Raw genomic sequence first — 23,884 nt, forward strand, 5'->3', positions numbered from 1 at the left:
ATCGTCCATCAGATGAGACCTGGATTCCTTTGGCCATTAAAAAACGAAAAGAAGAACGGTAGAGGATGGAAGTCCTCACCTTGTGGAGGCACAGTATCTGAAGCTTGCCTGTGATTCAAGTCGAGAGGACTTTGCTTCTACTGCAGCATTTAAACTTGCAGGGATCAAATACTACGTTGAATCAAAACTTAGTAGTTTTGAGCTCCAACCCAGTTCAAATGAAAGTGTTCCAAACTACAGATTCTCATGGTTTGTACTGTCACAGATTTTTCCAAGTTTAGAACTAGGATTAGAGGTGAAGCAAACCCACTAACTCACTCACCACCCTCCTAATCTGGGTTAACTTTGAATTAGGAATCGATTTGGCCAATTAAGGCTATCTTTCATAAGTAGCAGAGACTGTAATAAGCTCAAAGTCAAAGGGTTATTCATGTGAGACACAGGGAGTTGTCTTCTAGGAGAGCCTTTCATGTGCCCAGCCATGTGGGTATGTGCCCTATACATCCTTATCTAATTCTCCTTTTCTCCAATTTTTTTTCTCTACCCTTTGTCTATTCCTAACCTTAGCACTATGTCCCAATCCCTATTTTCCTCCCTTTCTCATAATATTTTTTTTTTCCACTTTCACCAGAGAGTAGAGAATCTGTATTCTCCAATGAGATATGTGGGTCCACTTTCCATGTGCCAATGTCTGTCCTGCAATTAGGCAGGCCACTTGGGAATCTTATGGTTGATATTCAAAAGGGAAGGATCAGTGTTTTAGGTGGAGCCCACTTGAGTAGATAAATCCTATGTTTTAGGTGAACAAATTCAAAATTATAAAAATTATTCCTATGGTTATGGGGGCAGAAGATAAATCCTTAAATGGGTATAATTTTTTATTTTTTATATTTTAAAAATAATTTATAAAAAAATTTGCCACCCTTAGACTTGCACATGCCTACTTGTCCATTTTGCTTTCTCTTGCACCAAACCTTTCACTGCAATATGGTCAGCCAGTTTTGTCAGCTCTATTTATCAATGAAACCTCATGCTTTCTGTCATTGCCAGTTTTTTGCTTTCAAATGTTCAGTAGTTTGTCAGTTGTACTGCATTTCACTGAAGGAAAAAAGAAAAACCAAAATGAAACCAAAAAGAAGAGAAAAATGAATCAAATGGGAGAGATCATTCATGAAAGAGACAAAGAAATGTGGGTTGATGATATGAATCCATAATTCTCAACATATAGGACCATTGCTTTGAAAATGGAGTGTTGGCAATTAAGGAACAAGGACTGGAAAGACCCTTATCCACATTATAATAATTTCACTTTAGAGCTGCTTTGACCCCCTTCCACAACCTAAAGATTCCTGTTCCCACATCAGTAGGGGGGGGACCCTTCTCACATGAAAGAATGAATATCATTAGTGATGTCTTAAGGGATAACAATCTGGATTATTGATTCACTCCAGAGATTGATCAGCTGGCTTTGATGTTTATAACTTAATCAATGGTTTAGCCTTTAGTTTTGCTGATTAAATGATTGGCTCAAATGATTGATGAAGTTGAGGAACCCAAGATGTGAAAGTTTTCTTAAAGTATGGAGTGGTTGGTGTGCTAATATGTTGCATGGGATCATTGAGTAGGAGGAGAGAAGATAATAGATTTTTGGAATCCATTGTGGATTTGGTTAATTATTCCAATGAAGAAAAGGAATCCCTTTGCATGCTTTTACAACTGATAAGAATCACTTCCTTTTTATCTCATGTAGACATATTAGAGGTCTGACAAGAACAACTGTAGAAACTTAGTCAATATATGTTTTAATTACAATAATTTTATATTTATATAATTTAAAATTTATTTTTATGGAATTATATCGTATTCATCGAATAAGTCCAGTTATTATATAAATACACACATACATACGTATATACATATATATATATATATATATATATATATATATATATATATATATATATAACATAAGGTTATATTCAACTGGTAGCTTCTATCGATGTTGGAAATGTTATGCTTGACATGTTTATCTCGATGGATATACTTATTTTGTTTTTTTTAAGTAATGCAAGTCTGCGCGAGTAAACTTTTTTTTAATATTAATAAATAATTGACTAGATATATATAGATTGGAATATGTAAAAATAAAAAAAGTTCAAATACTTATCCTCGAACATGTTTATAAATCTTTGAAGATGTCCGGAAAAGAAATAAAATTTATATCGAATAACACTCTAAGACTTTGAGAAAATTGATATAAACACATAAAAAATTTCAATTAATTTTAGGGCAGATGGAACCATTTTTTTTTTTTTTTGTCATTTTAATGAAGCTAGGGATATAATTTAAATCATCCAAAGTGGTGTCCTTCTTGCTAGGAGTTAATATCACAAAAGGTTGGCCACATATTGTAGATGGATTGAGAAGGTCATGCAACTATCTATCAAAACAGCTTTGGGCCACCTTCTTGATGATAGACCAATACATGTTGAGACATGCTTCAAACAATTCCAAAAACATATCTCCAAGCAATAAACCTGTCCAAAAATTATTATTTTAATCATGGTTGGTTATAATACTTTGTATTTATAAAAATTTAAATATTTAAAAGAGAAAATAAAGGTTATTGAACAAGCTATTTGTAAACTGAATCAAAAGGATATATATATATATATATATTTAACCTTATGTATGATAAGGGTAGTTCTAAATCATTCCACCTAAAATATTTAAAAATTTCGTTCACTAGGGCAATTATAATAAATATATTGCATTAATACATTTAAAAAAAAAGTAGAGATTGTTCCTATTTTAAAATAACTGAAATTATTTTGGAACATCGAACTTAAACCAGGTTCAATCAAACGGTAGTCTTGAAAGTAGATTAAAACCTAGTTGACCGTATCAGACTCATCGGTTCAGTACATGAATGAACTGACTGAAAGTTATCTAAGAGAGAAATAGGGGAGGAAGGTTCGACACAAGGTTAAAATTCTAGCTCTTCCAGAGAGTGGTATCTCATTTTTGGCTCGACCCCCCCTACAAGGAGGCAAACTTCAATTTATCAATTTAACACGAATTTCATTTTAGTTGTATGTAATACCCCAAGTTTTTTATTTGATCGACCAACAACAAATTTGATTACTTCAAAAATGGATTTCGAAATGATTCGAGTGGTTCATTTGAATTAAAAGTAAAAAATGAGAAAAATATAATAAAATGAAATTTGAACTCAACGTCCCAAGTGTCTGCATGGACATTCTTTGATAAAGTTTTGACATTCATCAAGATTGTTGTTTTAGCCTTAAAACTAGATAAAAAAATGATAAATCATAAAACAAACTTTTGTACCTTTAGGCCCCGTTAGTGCCCCTGTTGAAAATTTATATCTCGGGAAAACTTAGAAATATTTTTTCTAGGATGCACATTTCTTATAAATCTTCAAATAAAATCCTTTTAGTGCCTTACTAGGAAAATACATAATTTTTAATAAAAAATTTCAAGGAAAATTAAATGGACCTATTAGTGCCTTTTCTAGGGAAATGAATGGAAATTAATAATCAATCTTCTACAGTGCCTTATCCGATATATTTTTATTAAAATAAAATATCGAATACAAAATTTATATGAAAAATTGCCTGTGCTTAAAGTATTATATCATAAATTGTCAAATACTTAATAAAAAAATTTTCATATAGTTTTTAGACCCATCTTGGTTGAAAATTCTTACTTAAAAAATTATATAATTTTCTTGGTAAGAATTTCCCACTAGAAAAGTATTTCTAGGAAACAAGAGGCACTAGTGGTCCTTGAAAATGTATTTTTACTAGAAATATCTTTCTAATGTTTCTTGAAAAAGGCATTAATAGGGCTTTTAGTGTTTGCATTTATCTAAAATATATACGTTAAGGATGCATGGCAAATAGTCATTATATCATTACACAATTAATATTATTAAACCTGGATGTAACTAGCTAGTTGAATTTGGTTTAACTAGACCTCTTTCACCCCCAAGGATTTCTTCCGTTTTATCAATAGAAGTGCATGAAACTTGGTCTTAATTGCCTCCCTCTCTTCAAGTTGAGTGGATAAGGATTCACTCGTTTGAATTGAACTTAGACAAGGAGGTTCTCCCACTGTGGCGAATAGGGGACTGGCAACCGAACCCAATTGATTCAAGTTTGATTGGACTTGAATCACCTGTTAACCTCAATGCTCTTAAATACGAACAATACAATCTCTTAAGTTGTATGGAGTTCTTAGGTGGAGGGCCAGTTTCATTCATGCCTAGCCAATTTGATTGGCTCATTGATGTAGACAAAACGATTTGATGGAGTTCAAATAGTTAAGCTAAAACTCAAGAGAAATATGATTATTTCCATCATTCCGAAAAAATTGTGTTACTCAACTATTTTTCAACCATAAGAATGGCTAAGAACTTGAGAATATACATTTAAAAGTGAAGATATGGTCCTATACATCAATGTGAATCAATTGTAGTGGTTGTATGAGTTGTAATAGTAGTATTGGTTGTGAAGGGCAAATGCATATATATTTTAAGATGAGAAACAGATAGAATGAATTGCGTAGTTTATTGTTGCATAAAAAAATTATTTTGATTCAATCAATCTAATAAAAACTCGAGAAAAATTTATATTTCCTAAACTGGCAAAATTGTTATCTTGGTTATAGTTTTTATATTTAGACATAGTGAACACATAATCACAAAGTTTTGGACTGTAATCAAACTAGGGTTTGGTTACATTGCTATGTGGGTCGGATAATCAACTACATATTTAAAACACTTAAGCACAATGCAAGGACTAGACTTCTGAACACATGAAAAATGTTGAATTGAAACACATAAAAATACATCATGTTATATTTTATATCTAATGCGACTTTTCATTTGTAGGACAATATAAGTGGGTTAATTATACCTTCTCGACTAAAAAAAAAACTCAAATCCACACATAAGGTCACGAGACAATTATTCAAAAGCACAATTAGTGGAACAATTCTTATTATACATGAGACAAAAGGATTTCATAATATTAAACCAATCTATCACTATTTTTCGACAATAAGTGTTATTTTCTAAGAGTCCACGTATAACACTGGAAACAGTTTTCCAGTGCACATGAACTCGTCTACACTAATACCAAATTTGAAGCCTATAAAAACTTCTTATCTACCCATTCTTGGCCGACAATTCACATAAAATTAATTTCATTTACATGACTATTAATATTAAAATTTTATTGTAAATATTTTTGTAATAAATCTTATTTTGTCTTCTTGAATGCATGTAATATAACTAAATATATATAAATAAGTAATGTAAGCGGCCAAATTTTAAAAATACAACATAGACCATGGTCATGTCTGAAAATTGCCTTTAAAGTGCAATTTTCCACATGAGAAAATGATTTCCCTGGTAAAACAAATGGAAACTAAAATCTTCTTCCTTCGGTTTGATGATGTGGCGAGAGAGACATGAAAAATCTCCGCTTCAGTCACAGGGACGACTCAGGGGTCCATTCCCTGGAAAAACCAGAAACCTCCTCTCTGCTTTTGTGAGCCTTGGCTGCAAAACGATCCAGACAGAAGATCAGAAAAGCCCCGAAAACCGACAGTAAAGGAAGAAAAGGGGAAGACTCTCGCACTGTTTTTCTTCCCCTTTTCATGACTGACGACCCAATTTTCACTTGGGGAGGCATTTCTGGTTTTCCGGCAAAAACTCATATCTGTCCTCTGTTGTCCACACTGCTTCTACAGGCTAGACCCTCTTCTTCATGTCTCAAGCCAGCAATCGCCAAATCCGGCACACGGGTCTTGTTCTCCATCTTTTTTTCTATGAAACCCATCTACCCATTTCATCTGTTACTACCCTTTCTTCTCTTTAGATGTCTTGCCTTTAGGATAGTTGTTACTTCTCTATTCCGTTGGATACACTCAAGCTCAAAATCCAAAATATGGGTTTCCTCCTCTATCTCAAATTAGCAGACAGTGCTTCGTATCTCACTGGATTCACTGTCTATCTCAAATTCCAGGGCACTGGTTTTCTTCTCTAGCTTCCCTTCTGCTCTAATTTCCTAATTTTTTAATTATTTCACACAGTTTGTCATCTCCCCGCCAATTTCGTGGGAGGACATTAGTCATGTACTTATCCGAAAAGCCTCGACCGATTGATTTCTATAAGGAAGAAGGCAGAGATATGATGATAGAAGTGGTTGGAAACGGAGGTCTGCAACCGCAACAGCAGCAGCAGCAGATGATTTTAGCGGAAAGCAGTGGCGAAGACCATGAAGTGAAAGCCCCCAAAAAACGAGCTGAAACATGGGTGCAAGATGAGACCAGAAGTTTAATAGCTTTTAGACGGGAAATGGATGGACTTTTTAATACTTCGAAGTCCAATAAGCACTTGTGGGAACAGATTTCGGCGAAAATGAGGGAGAAAGGATATGACCGCTCCCCAACCATGTGTACGGATAAGTGGAGGAATCTTTTGAAGGAATACAAGAAAGCAAGACATCAAGATAGAGGGAGTGGATCGGCCAAGATGTCTTACTATAAGGAGCTTGAGGAACTGCTGAGGGAAAGAAACAAGAATGCATCTTACAAGAGCCCCACCACTTCTAAGGTTGATTCGTTCATGCAATTTTCAGACAAAGGTGTGAATTCTCTCTGCTTAGCCTCCTTGTCTTTATATTTTCTATAGGTAGTTAGGTATTGCTCTTCTGTTTGGTGGAACTTAATTTCTTTATCAGTTGAATTTGGTTTGTTCTAGTTTTGTATTTTCACCTTCCATAAGTTGTTCATATCTGCAATACAACTAGAATCTGATAGTAACTGTACCAGCTGTCCACAATTACCTCTACCTTCATAGTTGAATATAAAGAAAGGAAATGACATGGTTCTTGTATTTGTTTGTTCACTACCATTGTAAACCATCTAGACTAGAATATAGATACTGCTGGAAGTGTAATTTGTAGCCACCAGGAAATGTCCTTACAATTCTTAATTTGATTGTCACAAGTCATTTTTTAATTCACATGGAAGCTGACAAAACCATAATTGTTAACCTTATCTACAGCTCTTTCGGCTTTGGAATCTCTAATTGTCTTGTTTGCTGTTTTACTTTTTTCAATGTTAGGTTATAAAGATTATCTTTATTCTCTATTACTTTTTTAATGTCTGGTTTGTTCTTTCCTTTCTTAGTTTGTGATATAATCGAGCACTAGTTTGTTTGTATTTTTTGTTGTTGTTTATGGAACTCTAACACTTTCTAAAAACAAATCTGTAGACACAGCACTCTAATAAACCAGAGAAAGAAACGATAAGTTTTAGCTTATGTTTTTCTGCATATTGTGTTTTTATCATTAGAATGCTCTAATTGGTTGCTCACTTATGTAGAAGCTGCAATTCATTTATTTCATACCACTGTGAATAAATGAGAAGCTTCTTTGGGCACAGTGGCATACTGTTAGGTTGGAGAAAAGAGAAAATAAAAATGGAAAACAGGAAGTACAAAAGGGTTAACTACTAGCTCAAGCTAAGCTCTTTTGGGCGAACTTTCCCATTCCATAAGTCCACCAACTTACTTTTGGTTGGTTGAGTTATGGAGCCCAGCCAGCTCTGAAATATATGTTCTAAGTTTTTTCTACGTTTCTCATAGACTAGTATCTGTTACATGACTAGTGCTTTCAGCTCATGGAGTGGCAGAATCTGTACGAGTTGTCGTGTCCATATGCTGATACATGATTGCAAAGAACCCTTGGACTTGCTTTCCAGTTTGTTGGTTTTGTGCTTAGTTCTTACTGTACTCCACAAACTGAAATGATCTCCTTTACAGTTCTTCAATTAATACTATCAACTTAATTTCTCTGGAGGGGCAAGACCTTAGCATTTTACATACAGCATGAACTTAGAGATTTCAAACATCTAGGTATGGGTGTCAGCATTTGAGTGACCAAACGAGTAAAGACCAAATACCTACTTATATGAAAAAGCATTGTAATTTGGTATCTCTTTTTTAACTGTCAGTGGAGATCTGTATGAGCTAGAAGCTTCCATTTCGAAGCCTTGTCCCATCTATTTTGAGGATCAGATACAGGAATACTTTTCTTCTATTTATATCTGTCCTATATAAGGTCCATTATCTCTGTTCAACAAAATTTGTTCTCACATCCATGTCATCTTGGCCTAACTCTATTTGTTTAGAGTGCGTCAATCTACATCAGGATTGGTAAAAGGAATGGCTTTAGGAATTGTGCTTCAGCATCACTTCAGTTTTTTGTCGCTTTTCTCAAAAGAGTTCATCAGTTGTGCACTGGTATGCCAAACAGATATTGTTAACTGTATAATCCAGTTTTTGATTGTCAATATACTTATACTGTTTGAATTCAAAAAGTGATATCTTATCTCTACTGTGATGAAAAAATGTGGCATAATTTTATACATTTTCTTTTTATTTGTTCTCATGTATGTCAAACTGTCTTGGCTTAACAGGTCTTGAGGATGCTGGTATTCCATTTGGATCTGTTGAAGGTATTTGACTTTAAGTCTTCATGATTTAGAATGACTTGTCATGTACTGGTATCTTGTTTCTTTTTTAGCACCTTCCATGGTTCTGGACCTGCTGAATTGACTTGCAAACTGGGCAGTTCAACTTGAATTTTGAAAAGGTCGGTTTGGTTTGGTTTGGGGGTGGGAATCCTGTCTTGAGCATGACTTGAATGAGACTCGGTCTGAAACAGCTAGAGTTTATCAGACCTGGGATAAACTTGGATGAGTCTCACTCAAGGTTAACTTGGCTCTTTCTGGCTTGATTGGGTTCCTGAATCTGCCTTTCGGTTTTGGGAAAACCAATCTTGATTGACCAAACTGGACCTGATTTTCAGGATATCTATCTGATTCCCAGGACCAGGTCTCAGAACCATGGTTTCAGGTATATGACTTGTTCAGCAAAGAATTTTCTTTAAAAGCATTTGTATACAGATGTTAGGTAATTTGTGGATGGCTTTTGATGTCATAAGCTATTTATGTTTATCAAAAAGGTATTATATGTGGCTACTTGACATTTTGGAACAATTAACTGTTGCCATGAACTTGGATTTGACATTTCCTTCATGATTTTTGAAATCAATGCTTGTTCTCTTTGATATTCATATTCAAACTTCTTCGGCCACAGAATAAAGTTTGAATGTTTTGATTCGTTTTAAAGGCATACCTTTTGGAACAACTTCAATTAAGGCTAACTTTGCATCACCTCTGAACCAGAGTAGCAGCCAGATTCTATGAGATGACGAGTAAATCCTCTTCTGACTTATTGTTTATTCAACATCAGAAGACATGTTCTCATTTTCAATATCAGTTAACTCGTTCTTCCCAAGTTTAATTGACTGGAAATAAATTGTAGTCTTACTCCTTTTTAGCTTCCCTGAGGATTGACACTCAAAACATCCTTATTGATATCTACCATTCGGGATTCAAAGAGCTGGAAATTTTCATTTTATTAATTCTTTTAATGCTGTACTTGGGCTCCTCCTGTTGGAATTTGCAGGAAGAAAAGAGTGGGAGAGATTAGGGTTTTCTGACCCCTCTCCCCTATTTATAATATAAACAATTATCCAAATTACATCCATGTCCCTGCAAGCCGTAACCCTGGGAAACTAGTTTCTAGGGGAAAATAATTTTCAGAAAATAAGTAAAACCTAATTATATCTTCCATAAATATTCAGTAAAAAACGGTCTAAGTCTGAAAAAAAACTCGGTCAATTTCAAAGGCAGAAAAGAAGCCCAATTTTAGGGCACAAAAAAAGGCTTCATTTGTAAAAATCCAGATTTGGGTGAAGGAAGAGGAGAAAATTGAGAGAAAAAGAAGATAGGAGAAGAAGAAATTTTTGAAGAGCCTGAAAAGCTTCGTTGGGAACTGTGCACGAATTCCCAGATTTCTTAAATAGGTGTTTTGAGTTACAAATTATAAAAATGCCCATATACACTTAATAAACCTTAATGTTTGAGGGATAAACTCAACCATTTTCAAGAGGAAATAGGGCTTGGTGTAGAACATATGAATTTTGTTACTATGCCCTTTTCCTTGTCAATCGTTGAGGCCTTATTGACTAGCAAGAGAATGTGATCGAGGCTCTTGGTTGAAAATATCCCTCTGAGCATGAAATTAACTCCTTGCATTTATTTGACTGATTTTGAAGGGGAAAATAAAAAACAAACTGAAACTACCTTTTTTCTTTAGTTGCTTTAGGATTCATGTCAAAAGGTTTGTGTTGGATTAATGCATAAAGTGAATCTTTTGAAATCTGAATTAACACTGCAAATTGTATTGTCTTGGTATCACCATCATCTCTGTCATCATAAGATATTTTTCCTAACTATGTGAAGGGTGGCTCTGTGTGCTTTTCCTCCATTAGGATCTATCTTCTTCATAAAAAAATGGTATATGTTCTTATTATGAGGTTTGACTAAGGTTTTACACTAATTGTCAACCTGAACCACCCGTCATTTACCTGGGTCTAGGACATAGCAACTAAATATTAACTGGCAGAGGTGGATTGGGCCTTTTGCTCAATGGTCACGTGGGGGGTTTCTAATGTGAAGGTTTGGGTTCAAGTCTTATGGGGAGAAAGGGGTGTAATATATATGTGGCTGCGTAATCAGCATTCAAGAAAAGGAAAAAAAAACTGGTAAAGTTGATCTAAGTGTCTTGGTTATATGCCAAAAATTGTTGAGTTTTGATCAGTAATCAACATGAAAATTACCTGCTTCTTTATAGTTATATACTCTAGTTACTCTACCTAGAGTACTCATAAGTGAGAAGACGGAGTGTTGTATGAGTACATTCCTTGAAGTTATATTAGAAGGATATCAAGGTGGTCCTCTCTCTCTCTCTCACACACAAATACAACAAGAGATTGGAGGAAGATCCCCCATGCTTTGCTAGAGAATCAGCAAGTTGATTGACTGATCCTGGGACATCACTCACAAATACAATAAAAAATGACGATTTTTCTCTTTGTTGGGGGATGTGATCTGTCCAAATACAGTCTGATCAGTGTCTCTGGCATTTATTCTGATTTTTATGATTTTTGTGAGAAAAACCAGCTATTTGTGTTTACACAACTCCAATGGACAGATCACATCCTCGAAACAAAGAGAAAAATCAGAGTAAAAGCCATGTATACACTCTGACCATATGCACTGCCAATTGTTTCTCTTTTTAAAGATTCTATGAGTGCTGAAAAAGAAACACTAAAATCATTGGGATCTAATGTTCCCAAAGTAATTGGTCTGACAGAAAAGAAAAAAAGAAATGAATTTTGACATAGAATATTAATTTTGGCGAAAAAGAATCCTAGGGTGCTTTTAGAAACCAAGAAACCCATTGCTGTGCGCCACTGTTGTTTGAATTGAAAATGATACATGGTACAATCTCTATAATTTACCTAAAATTGTTGAAAATCTGATTTTAATTAGTGATCACAAGGATAGAACTTAGTGGGTTATAGAAATTCACTGAAATAGTAGAAATTTGTGCCATAAATGGTGGATTGTCTCATTTCATAGATGTTGTATGAGAAAAATGTGCTTTTGCCTTCTTACTGAACTTCTTTTCCTTTTTATACTAATATCTGTTACTTCTTGTCTGATCCTTTTTTTTTCCCATGAAAATTCATATATCGAGATGCAGCCAGACTTGGGATAACTTCCTAATTTAATTTCTTTCTGTTTTTTTTTTTTTTGTGTGTGTGTGTGTGTGAAATGGGTTTTCTTTCTATTCTTGATAGTTTCCTAAAGTCATAATGTTGTATTTTGGTATTTTAGTATCTTTCCTAGGAAGTTTCTTTTTTGCCTGAAGAGTATTTTTTCCCACTTAAGGTTTTTCCCATTTCATGATTGTTTCTTTTATTAGGATTTCCTATTTTATAACTATATTTTGTATTAGGTGTTTCTTTGTCTTGTTCTAATCCTTTTTTGTCATTTGGGGTTTATTATATGATTAGTAGTTTTACTTGTCCAATTAGATGGGCAAAGTTCTTTGGCAAGTCAAAGCTTTATATTGGTTACTTTCAATTTAAAATTTCTCTAGGAGGCTATAAGAAGCCCTCTCCAACTCTTGGGCCGAATATTTTATTTTATCTTACAATCAGTAAAGCTCTTATTGAGTTTTATTTCCTTATTGCAAGTTATCTTGCACGTGATTTCGCAACTACTTATCCTATCTTGGATTAAGTTATTAATCTAGTGCAAACTGATTGTAACTTGTTTTCAATAGTTCTAAAGTTAAAATTAGAGCCATTGTTTTTATTCTTCCTAATGGATGCAACATTCAAAGCTATTCATTGCCATGAATTGCTGCTTGATATAGGCTTTCTGCACTTTGCTGTAGGCATCTCTTGAAGACTATATTGTTTGATTTTGCAGCTGGCAGCAGGTCAGCTTTGAATCTGGAAAGGCGTCTGGATCATGATGGGCATCCTCTTGCCATCACAGCAGCAGATGCAGTTGGTGCCAATGGAGTTCCTCCGTGGAATTGGAGAGACACTCCTGGAAATGGTAATCTGTACGTTGTTACATTACATTTAGGATTAGGAATAAGCGTAAGCAGACGTGCTTTTTACATATCTATCGTTTTTTAGGTATATATTGGGCTTTGATTGGATTGATAAATAGGATTAGTTGTACATATATATATATATATACATATATATAGTTGATCTAAGTGATTGTTCCATTTTATGTGGAGCAAATTAATACTATCTCTTGGGGGATAGCTGTAAATGAGCAATTATCTTGTGAGAAGCACATACACAGCCTCTGCTTTTCCTGCCAGTAAATGTTTTGGACTTTGCATTGTAGGCTAACCAATTGGAACTCCTTCAAGGTTCCAACCAAGGAGCATAGTAATCCAAAAGTGCACATTCTTGTTTCTGTGACAACAAAAACTTCCAAAGCCTCTGTTTTTCTTGTGTTTCTATTGTGATTGTTACTGGAAAATATTTAAAACACATCGTAGTACTCCTACTTGTGTTAGTATTCAATTTTCCTTTTTCTGACAGGTCGGTTTAGTTGCTTGGGCTTTCTTTCTTGTGAAATTTGCCTGGAGTCTTATGGCTTGAATATCTTAAATTGTGTCACCTCTTCCATTATCTTACAAGTTGCATAATTTGTTTTTAGCCGGGGAGAGCCAGTCTAGTTGTGGCGGGCGCATTATTTTAGTGAAGTGGGGTGAATACACCAGACGGATTGGTATTGATGGCACTGCAGAGGCAATCAAGGAGGCCATTAAGTCAGCTTTTGGGTTGAGGACCAAACGTGCATTTTGGTTGGAGGATGAAGATGAGGTGGTTCGGAGCCTTGACAGGGACATGCCCTTAGGCACCTACTCTCTTCATCTTGATGAGGGTATGCCAATATTCAGACTCTCCATAATTTTTGTTTGTTAAGGTGTCATAAATTAAATGCAAGTCCCATTGATTGCTGTTGCAGGATTAACCATAAAAGTTTGTCTTTACACTGATCGAATTCCAGTTCAAACCGAAGAAAAGACACTTTACACTGAAGAGGATTTCCGTGATTTTCTTACACGCCGTGGTTGGATGTGCTTAAGAGAGCTAAGAGAATTCAGATGTGTTGATACTTTAGATGATCTTCGTCAAGGCGCAATGTATCAAGGTGTGAATTTGCTGAAGCCTCTCCAACTACAAATGGATTGAGTGAAAAAAGGGTGGCTTTTTTATACACGTATGGCCAATGTAGTTTGGACTGTAAACGGCTCTCCCTTCAATTTATTTTTTGAGAGTTGTTCAGCTCATGTAGCAGAAACTTCTTACTAAATTGTGTATAGATCCTACTAGATTGTGGTTGTTCAATCTAGTTTTCTTTCTTTTGGAACAGTTTGCGAGTTGGTCAGCTTTGAGGCTGGAGTGAATGTAGCAGAAACTTCTTACCAAATTGTGTATAGATCCTACAAATGTGTTTGTTCAATCTAGTTTTCTTTCTTTTGGAACAGTTTGCGAGTTGGAACTGTCAAAATACCCTTCATGGAAGAACTTCATCAAAAAGCACTCGTTTCTTAATCAATTAAATTGGGTCCGAAACCATTCCCTACAATATCGATGAGTCTGAACCTCTCGATCCACGGTCGAGGAAGACGGGAGTTCTCCAAAACATCAAACCAAACATGGTTCACAGCGATGTGAATAAAGAATTCACGGAAAATGTAAAAAAGATGGAACTACTCTTCATCCCATTCATCGTTTTTATACGATACTAACGTGTTCACCTTATGAATCTGCACAAAACCGAAGATAATAATAATCGTAAGCAACTGGAAAATCCTTCCTCTGTGATGAAAATCAAAATTGATCCCTTCTCACCTTAGTATCAAATGAATGGAGTTTCACCATTTGTGGGTTATTTATCAGTTTGGCGTCACTTTCTATCCAAGTGAATGGAGCCGCCACATCCGTATCGGTGTAAGCTAACACATCGAAGACACCTGATCGGGAAAACTTCTCGTTCAGAAAATGCATCAAAGAATTAAAGAACCCAGATAGCGAAATCGATTGAAAATTCGATACATTTGTGGCGTGGGAGGAGGCTTACAGGGTTCATCAAAGCATGGTAAGTAGGTAATGCAAGAGGCAATCTGCCGCATAATTGCTTGAATCTCTCTCATTATCTCTTTGTCACTCTTCTCCCTCGATACCCTGAAATCCAGAAGGAGCAAAATGTAACAATGAAGATCATAGGAACGCAAAATTGGTATATCTTAATTTGACGTCAATTGAATCAACAGATTACCCTTTTTCCACGACTTCCTTATCAGTTTCAATATTGAAGTTCCATCTCTCTAACACCTCCGAAGTGGCTCTGCTCATTATTACGAGGACAACCCTCTGAAGTTTTCCGGCTTCCAGCCATTCTTTGTTAAACCAAAAGCATAGACACATTTCAGAGACAACGGAGAACAATAAGAAATGGTTGTGGATGATGGTGAAGAGATTATTTCACCTGATAATTGCGAAGTCAGATTGGCAATGAAGGTCTTGACGCCTTCATCCTGCGTTAAAAGCATCGGCAGGCCGTATTTCTTAACTTTCGCAAAGCTCTCTTCCGGATAAATACCACGATTATAAAGAATACTGGACGAAATTTAAAAATAGAAGTTCAGTAAAAAAAATAAAAAAGCACAAGAACATCTATCAGAGTACATGATTTTTCTTCAAATATCTCACCTGTTTGCAGCGTACCCTGGAAATCAACAGAAGATACGAAAACACAAATGAGCGTTCACAGATTTCAAAACATACGAAAGAAAGATCAAAGAAGGAAGAAGGGGAGGTGACTATGGTACCAAAAAACTCGCTGACGATGGCGGCGGATCCTCGCAGAGTGATGATGTCTTTCGCGATGGTTTTTGCAGCCATATCTCCTTTACGGATTCACACGGGAGATTTTGAAGGACTTCTCTTTATAGTTCTGGTTTAAGAGCTAAGAACGATATGCGAGCAGTCACAGACAAGATAGAGAAATGAATTACAGTATTGCAGGGAGGAAGATGAAAAGCCTCAAATGGCGGCAACGGCTAGTTTTTTTCGTCGGCCGAGGCTTCCAACGGTCATTTTTAGGCTATTGCGGTCTTAACGGTAAGAAAATGAGGCTTGCCTTGGTTAGTATTTCAAATTCGAAAGTGCCCTTGGAAACTATACCCGCACACTGGGTTCATAAACTAACCACGAGTCTAACTCAGCGAGTCGAGATCAGGTTCTAGGTGTATGAGTCTTAAGAGGCTGAACTTGAAGTAAGTTGGGGAAATCAGCTAAAATACAAGAGGTGATCCCACCCCTATACCCAATTTGCCCTTCTCCAGAGATGAGTCAACTTGCTCGAGTTACAAATCGATTCACTGAGTCAAGTCCATGATTTTTACTAAGGTGCCCCTATTAATATCGATATAGGTTATTAAGTCATTACCCTAAAATCCTAAATGATATATAAGAGGTAAATGATCAAGAACCTCATTATCTTCTTGTTAATCGGAGGCCCTCTGTCATCCTTGATCGGAGAAAAAAGAGGTCATTATTTGCCTGTCTTTCTCAATAGCAAGAAGAGAAAAAAGAGGAGTTCTCGATCCACCTTTTTTTATATTTTAATAATGATTTTAACTAAAAATAAAATAATCATGTCACAAATTGTAATAGATTTTTTAGTTGTATTAAAAAATAAAATACCTCACAAGTTTATTTTTTGAATTATTAGGTAATATTTATAAATACGATGTAGTTTAATTAAAAAATATGGGATATAAAAATACTCGATAAAAATTACCCTTTGACATATAGTCATAATTTGTCATTCCTGAAAATAGCCTAAACTTTCATTTTCTCTGTAAAATAAACTCATTATGTTACTATAATATCATCTACATAAACAATGACGAGAACAAACAATTCTCAACATGGGTATGTAACTATGCACCAAATGTGGTGCATAGTGATAAACTAAGGGTGGACATATGTAAGGTTTAAAGCGAAATTTTGAAAAACCAAACCAAAAATCTATCCTCACCCGACTTTGTTCCTTTAAGGTGGTCTTTTGGAACTCCTAGAAAAACAAAATGAGAATTTGATCATTATTATTCCAAAAAATAGTTAGTAAAAATAAAATAATGAATAAATTTTCTTTTTTATTAACTATTTTTTTCTCCGTCCTCAACCAAAATCAATATGCACAAGCAATATAATGCCACATGACACTCGAAGTACCCCTTAATATGTAGGAAGTAAAGAGAGAAGAAAATTAGCTTCCAATATTGTCAGGGGTGGCTTCGAACTGAGCCGGCTCGGTTTGATTCGTTATATCTCGAGCTCGAGCCGAGCTCAAGATTAGGATTAACAAGTCGAGCTCGAATAGAGCCAAGTTCGGCTCGCCGGCTCGCGAGCCGACTCGTTAATTTAATGAGCGGTGATTCGGAATTCGGGGGGATTTGGAAAAATTTTGGGAAAGAGAGCCCGTCTCTTCCATTTCGTCTTGCCGCCTGCGAAACCCATACTTCTCTGCCATTTCCTATGCTTCTCTGCTGTTTCAACATGATTTTCTCGCAGAAATTGCTATCCGTCAGCGGGTATTCATGGTAAACGGGGGATTTGGTCTTTAAATCCCTCGTTCTCCCTCTCCTTCTTCGATTCCTCAATCTGTCAAAGACTTTGGATTTTTCGTCTACAATTTCTTCCTCTGTGATTTCTTCATCTGAAGTTCTTCCTCGCTGACAAGACGAAAGCGACGGTCCGACGAAAGGAGGTAAATTTTTTATTTAATCTTCTATTTTTTTTCGTCGCCGACTTAACGCTACAAAATCTCTACCTCTCGCTTCGTTTCAGCAATGCTCCTTCATTCTTGGAAAAACTTTTTGGATATCCGAACAGCGAACACTCTGTTTCTGTAAGTGAAATGTTCTGTATTAGAATGCAGTTATGCCTAAGCAAAGATAACGATCTGTTTTTTTTTTTTTTTTTTTTTTGCAGATTTTTGCACAGTTTTTTTAAACTTACAGAGTACACTTGGGAAGAAATCCTTCAAAGAAACTGCCGGTATAACCTATTCTAAGCATCCTTTCGATTTCTACGTATGTTGTTTTGTCATGACAGTTGCTTAGGTCCTAGTGATTTTATATGGATGAATCTTCCAAGTCAATATATTGGGAAAGATAGATTGCTTCAATTCTACCTAAACTATTATTTTTTTTGGGTCTTTTATTTATCTACTCTATGTGATTGTTGTTCATATGACAGTTGGCAGTTCTTGGTTTGAAAGGTCAAGTTTTATTTATCTGCTCTTTGGTTGGTGCCATCTTTTGGTGTCTCTGGAAATGATAAAGAACTATAGTTTCCTAGGAATACTATTGATGGGGTCCTTTTGAGTGCTTTGCCGTATTAAGTATGTCTCATTGTTGTCTCTAAGTTTGTTGATTGGTTTGTCGAAGACTGTTTTCTACATTGTCTACTCTTGATTGGGTTCCAAGGACCGTTTTTTATATCGTTTTGATGGGTTCATGGTAACTATCTTTTGATTACTGAATTGCAAGTTTTTTTAGGTTCACTTTTTTGGTTTTCTATGATGTTGGTTGTAGTATGTTCTCTATTTAAAAGTTTACCTTCTATTTCTATCATTATTAGATTTTTATGCTTCTTTTTGGTGTAAATGGAATCACTACATCTTATGGAGCTAGTTTAATTGCTCATTTTTTGAAATTTAGTTTTCACTCCCTCGGAGTCACACTGGTTGAAATTTTTGGCCTAACGATGTTGAGTTAAAATTTTTTATCTGCTTTGCTAGTCAAAAGCCTTTGTTAAAAGGTTCTTTTTGTAGCTGGAACTCTGAGATGGATTCGGCATATCCAGTACTCGTTTTGCATATCGATTAGCATACCCGTTATTGTCTTTTCGGGGTTTTTTTGAAAGGTTCATTTTGTAGTTGGATCTTAGTGATTGATTAGGTATATTCAGTACTCGTTTAGCATGTATTTGCTGTCTTTTTTGGGCAATTCTGTTTTTTTTTTAGACATTATTTATTTTATGACATAGATTTGAATGAATTGGAAGGATGGGGTTTGAGGCATGTTCATTTAGCTTTCACTATTAAGCTTGGGTTACTTTCATTGTGAATCTCAGGGAAGGGCTTGGATAACAAAAGCTTCAAGGACTCGATCATCAGTTTGGAGGTCAGTGATAAGCACCCGGGTACACATCTTCATCTTTTTCTTTGATGTCTATTCGGGGTTGGGGGCCAAGCATAGGGTTCTTATTTTTGTGATTGTCTTAACATGTTATAATGCTAGTGACTTCAATTCAGATGAGATGAAAGTTGAGTCAAAGTAAGATGCATTGATTGTCTTACCCTTTTTGCAGATATTTGCATCTGACAGTTTTCTTGAACTTACAGTGTACACTCAAAAATAAATCCTTGAAAGAAACTTCTGGTATGAATTTTATTTCATGATTTTGAATGTTGATAACATATTTTGTTCAATAATACTCGATTATAGTTAATGGAATTAGGAGCTTTCTTAATTGCATCCAACTTCTCTTTATTGTAAAATAAAATAAAAAATCTAGTTTTTGTCCTTCTTTCTTCTCATTGAACTTATATTTGCTGCTGTTCTAAAATGTTATATAGCTTGATGTATTAGCAAAAGCAATTTGATAGTTCCTTTTCTATCTTTTGAAAATTGAGACCTTCTTGTGTGTGAACCTTTGATGTCTTAAATTCACTCATTAGATGATATATGATGCCTAAACCTTGTCAAATGTTCATAGGTTTCTTCAAACTCCTGATATAGATCAAGTAAGAATGTCAACACCTCCTCAATTGACATCAATACTTAACACTAGTTCTAGTGTGGCCATAAATAGTGACTCAACTCCACCAGAGTCACTACCCTCTATCATAGAAGTGGGCCCAGATGAAATTACCATAAATGAGGATGAAGGTGACTCTACCTATACTTCAAAAAGATAAAAAAAGTCTCATGTGTGGTTGGAATTCAAAGAAGTATCACTTAATGGTACAAAAAAAGACTCAGTGTGTTCATTGTAAAATCAATTTGAGTGTTATTAGTAGTGGACTGATCATACATATGAGTCGACATTTGAAACGTTGTACTAGTAGAAAAGTGACAATGAGAAAACAAAAAACCTTAAACTTTCAACTAGTAGGAGTGGGGTCTAATGTAGATCAGAGTCCATCTGGACTTTCTTTTATGAATTTTGGAGGAAAATATGATGAAGCTAAAATGAGAGTACTCATTGCTCATATGATTCTTATGCATGAGCATCCATTCATGATAGTAGAAGAGGAGGGATTTAATTTTGTAATGAAGATGGAAAATATGAATTATGAGAAAATATCCCGTAAGACTATTAAGAAGGAGTGTATGGAGGTGTATGAGGCAGAGAAAAAGAAATTGAAAGTTTTGTTAAAACAGATTAACAAGATTAGTTTTACCACTGATCTTTGGAAGTCCCAAAATCAAAAGATTTAATACATGGTTATTATTGGGCATTTTATTGATAGTAATTGGAAGCTGCAAAAACGAGTCTTGAGTTTTGTGCATGTTCCTCCTCGTCGTGGCGTTGATATAGCAGATGCTATTTACAAGTGTTTGAAAGAATGGGAGATCAAAAATAAAGTTTTAAGTATTTTAGTTGATAATGCTGCATATAATGATGTTTGTATGAGAGTTTTGAAAGAAGATTTTTCAAGGAAAAAAATTTGGTTTGTGGTGGAAAGTTATTTCATGTGCGTTGTTGTGCTCATATTTTGAACTTATTAGTCCAAGATGGTCTTGTTCAGATTAAGGATATCATTGATAATGTGCGTGAAAGTGTCAAATTCATAAATCTGTCTGAGGTTAGACTTTGCACTTTTTTTGATATTGTACAACAACTAGAACTTGGTGAAAAGAGTTTGGTTATTGATTGTCCAACTCATTGGAACTCCACTTATGACATGTTATCTTCTGCATTAAAATTCAAAGATGTATTCTCTAGATTTAAAGTTAGAGAACCAACTTATGATTGTTTGCCAAGTCTTGATGAATGGGAAAAGGTTGACATGGTGTGTGAGATTCTAGAAGTTTTTAATGCAGTTACTAATATAATTTTTGGGAGTGACTATCCTTCTTCTAATTTGTACCTTAATGAGGTATATAGGGTAAAAGAAGTTCTGAATTTTCATTCTACAAATGAAAATGTTTTCATTAAGACAATGGTTAGTAGAATAAAAGAGAAATTTGAGAAGTACTCGGGTGAATGCAATTTATTGATGGTTGTTGCTTCAGTTTTGGATCCAAGGTCAAATTAAGGTTGATCGAAATGTATTTTCCAGATATATATTCTAAGGAAGAAGCTACAATGAATCTAAATTTAGTTTGACGCACCTTATATGAGATCTACGATGAATATGTATCCTTATATAACATGGATATTAGAAATGAAGAGATTGTTTAAAGTACTAGCTCTATGGGTGTTTCCACAAGTCGTAGGCCTTCATCAAGTTCAGGTTGGTCAGAGTTAATGAATTATGTGAAACAAAGGGATGTAGTTAATTCACCAAGGTCAGAATTAGAAATTTATCTTGAAGAAGGTGTATATAGTTGTGAGGGAACTTGACAATATGATTTTGATGTTTTAGAATGGTGAAAAGTGAATCATATGAAATTTCGGGTATTATCTAAGATGGCAGTAAACATCCTTGTAATTCTCATATCCACAGTAGCTTCAGAGTCTAAATTTAGTTTTGGTGGTGGAGTAATAGACTCATATCGTTCTTCCTTGGCACCAAATATAGTTCAAGCTTTGATTTGTAGCAGTGATTGGGTTCGGGTTCTTCATGGAGTAAAGAAAAATAAAAAAGGTGAATTTATTTGATTAATTATTTATTATGATATTTTTTAGTTTTATTTATTAAAATTTTGTTTTATGATTACAGCCCGAGAAGAAAAGTGTAGAGATAATGCTAGCAGCTACATGATTTTTCATGTTTTTCTCATCATGGTAATTTTAATATTTTAAGTAACTAGTAGTGGAAGAATATTTTTTTATCTGACAATAACTAATTTTATTTTTTTGTTTTTGTCATAGGTGGAGATTTTGCTCATGCAGGGGCGTATATTATTTTCTAGCATGAAGAGAAACAATTATAGTTTTTATTTGGGTGATTGCAATTTGATAGCGATATTTCATTTAATTTTATTGTGTTTGATTATTGTATGGAGTTTATTCATAATGTTATGCAGTATATGCAGTGTATAGAGTGTATGAAGTGTATAAACAATTTCATGGAGTGTTTATGGAATGTATAGACAATTTTATAGAGTGTTTATGGAGTGTTTATGCAAGTATTATCTATATAGATTATGCCCAGTTTTAAGTAGAGGTCATGCCGAATTTTATACAGGTATTATATATATAGATTATGCTCAATTTAAAATAGAGGTTATGCCCAATCTTATATATGTATTATATATATATAGGTTATGTCCAATTTTATATAGAGGTCATGCCCAATTTTATGTAAAATGTATGCATAATTTTATATACAATTTATTTGATATATATTTTTTGAAAAGTTTTAAATGTATGTTGAAACTTGAAACTCGGCTTGAACTCGGTTAAAATTTTTGGGCTTAAGCTCGATAACAATTTTAGGCTCGAGAAAAGGTTTGGCTCGAAATATTTAAATTAAGTTTGGCTTGGACATAAGCAGGTTCAGCTCGGCTCGATGCTACCCCTTTGTCATTGGAGATTTCTTGAGAGAGAGAGAGAGAGTGAGAGAGAGAGAGAGAGATTCTTCAAGTTGAAAACGCAAGTAAGAAGACGTGTCGATACGTAACAATCCGACCTTCGGTGGTCCTGAGATTGCGGAAGATTTCAAATTCTGATGATCCTCTCTGGTTTTCTTCTTCTTCCCCTCGACTCTTTCGTGATACGAAGATGTCGACACCATGTCTTCACAGTCTCCCGTTCGTCCCTCCCAAGATGTCGTTAATCGCAAAAATCATGAAATTTCTTCCTAAAATTAGTCAGCGATCAGTTTCCGAATTCACATCGCGGACTCTTGTTTCAATTTTTTCCTTAAATTGGTAGCCTGTAACGTTTACTTCCCAATGTTACTGAGATTCTTACAGAGTCTGCAGTCTGCACTGATCGTGTAAATTCTGCATGGAGCTCTTGCAGGGATCAAGGATTTAAAAATTCAAATTATTAATAGCAAAAAAAATATGAAATTTCATATAAATTATAAATTATTTACCTAGAATTTCATGTAAATCTATGGGGCGAGCTTGAAGGGCAAGTATGTAAAAATTAAAACACTTAAGGATTTTTAAAATGTGTATAATCAAGGTCGTTCATTCATATGAGTCAAATCAGATTCATGATTAATTTGATTTAAAGAACATTCTGGTTGATGTTGTTGTTGTTGTCGTTGTTGTTATTATTATTATATACTTGGTAGAATGGTCAAATTTATCGACAAATTGAAGTTGTCTCTCCCTAACTTGATAAAAATAAGACACCCATGTGCTCTAATGTGTGTGGAAAGTGCTCCTTAAGTCAATCAGGCTGCCATTTGATAAGATAAGATTATGTAAGGCTCAACACCAAAGGTTTAATATAAGACAAGAACTACCAAATTCCCACTTAGTAGTGACCTGTGGGATCCTCTTGTCCCACACGTTGGTAGGCACATGGAACCTTGCATTGTGAAGAATTATGTCACAGTCAAGTTGGTAGAAAGTAGAGGCCATAAGTCAAGTAGTAGTAGCCCTAAGCCCTAAGCTCTAAGCTTTAAACCCTAATTTCGTGCATCAGTTAGTGTCATCTAATGTCCTTGTAAGGATTTTTTTTTTTTCTGACAAAGGTCTATTTGGAACCCTTTAGAAAAAAATGAGAATTTAACTATTATTATTCTAAAAATAGTTAGTAAAAATAAGATAATGATCAAATTCTCCGTTTCATTAACTATTTTTTAGAATAATAATAATCAAATTCTTATTTTCTTTTAGAGTTCCAAAAATACCCTAAGTCACAGGTCAACGTGTGCATGCATGAGACCTCCGTACGCCCATGCGGGTGGTACCCCGTGCTCTATTGACCCCCACAAAAGGCTGGACCTCTTTCAACTTCAGACAACTGGCAACTGGCAAATGAGATTCCAGTCTCCCTTTCTTATGAAGGAGGTCTCTCAGAGTTTGGTGGGGTGGCTTCCCATCACACAACGTGCTTAAAGTGGCTGCCAACTTGTCTGACCTTCCCACCAAGGACATCTGTGATGGGGACTTTATGGTTACTGGCAGCAG

At 35.0% G+C, this 23,884-nt stretch overlaps 2 protein-coding genes across 2 annotated transcripts; one reads left to right on the top strand and one right to left on the bottom strand.

Annotated features, from left to right (window-relative positions):
* The first annotated feature begins 5,529 nt into the window (after nt 1-5,529).
* On the top strand, nt 5,530-14,014 carry LOC137962006 (trihelix transcription factor GT-1-like). The gene is made up of 5 exons (XM_068808693.1): nt 5,530-6,674; nt 8,512-8,550; nt 12,445-12,576; nt 13,198-13,425; nt 13,510-14,014. The coding sequence occupies exons 1-5, from the start codon at nt 6,161-6,163 to the stop codon at nt 13,734-13,736; spliced, it is 1,140 nt and encodes a 379-aa protein (XP_068664794.1). The 5' UTR covers nt 5,530-6,160; the 3' UTR covers nt 13,737-14,014.
* Nucleotides 14,015-14,073: 59 nt separating this feature from the next.
* Nucleotides 14,074-15,656, bottom strand: LOC137962009 (mitotic spindle checkpoint protein MAD2). The gene is made up of 7 exons (XM_068808700.1): nt 15,380-15,656; nt 15,261-15,276; nt 15,037-15,167; nt 14,827-14,947; nt 14,629-14,732; nt 14,400-14,521; nt 14,074-14,314 (listed from the first exon to the last, which is right to left on the bottom strand). The coding sequence occupies exons 1-7, from the start codon at nt 15,450-15,452 to the stop codon at nt 14,258-14,260; spliced, it is 624 nt and encodes a 207-aa protein (XP_068664801.1). The 5' UTR covers nt 15,453-15,656; the 3' UTR covers nt 14,074-14,257.
* Between the last annotated feature and the right edge of the window lie 8,228 nt (nt 15,657-23,884).

Source organism: Aristolochia californica, unplaced genomic scaffold (assembly GCF_029961685.1).
Source record: "Aristolochia californica isolate CCGP_79_NKW_82.1479 unplaced genomic scaffold, dmAriCali1.0.hap1 SCAF_4, whole genome shotgun sequence".
Taxonomy (NCBI): domain Eukaryota; kingdom Viridiplantae; phylum Streptophyta; class Magnoliopsida; order Piperales; family Aristolochiaceae; genus Aristolochia; species Aristolochia californica.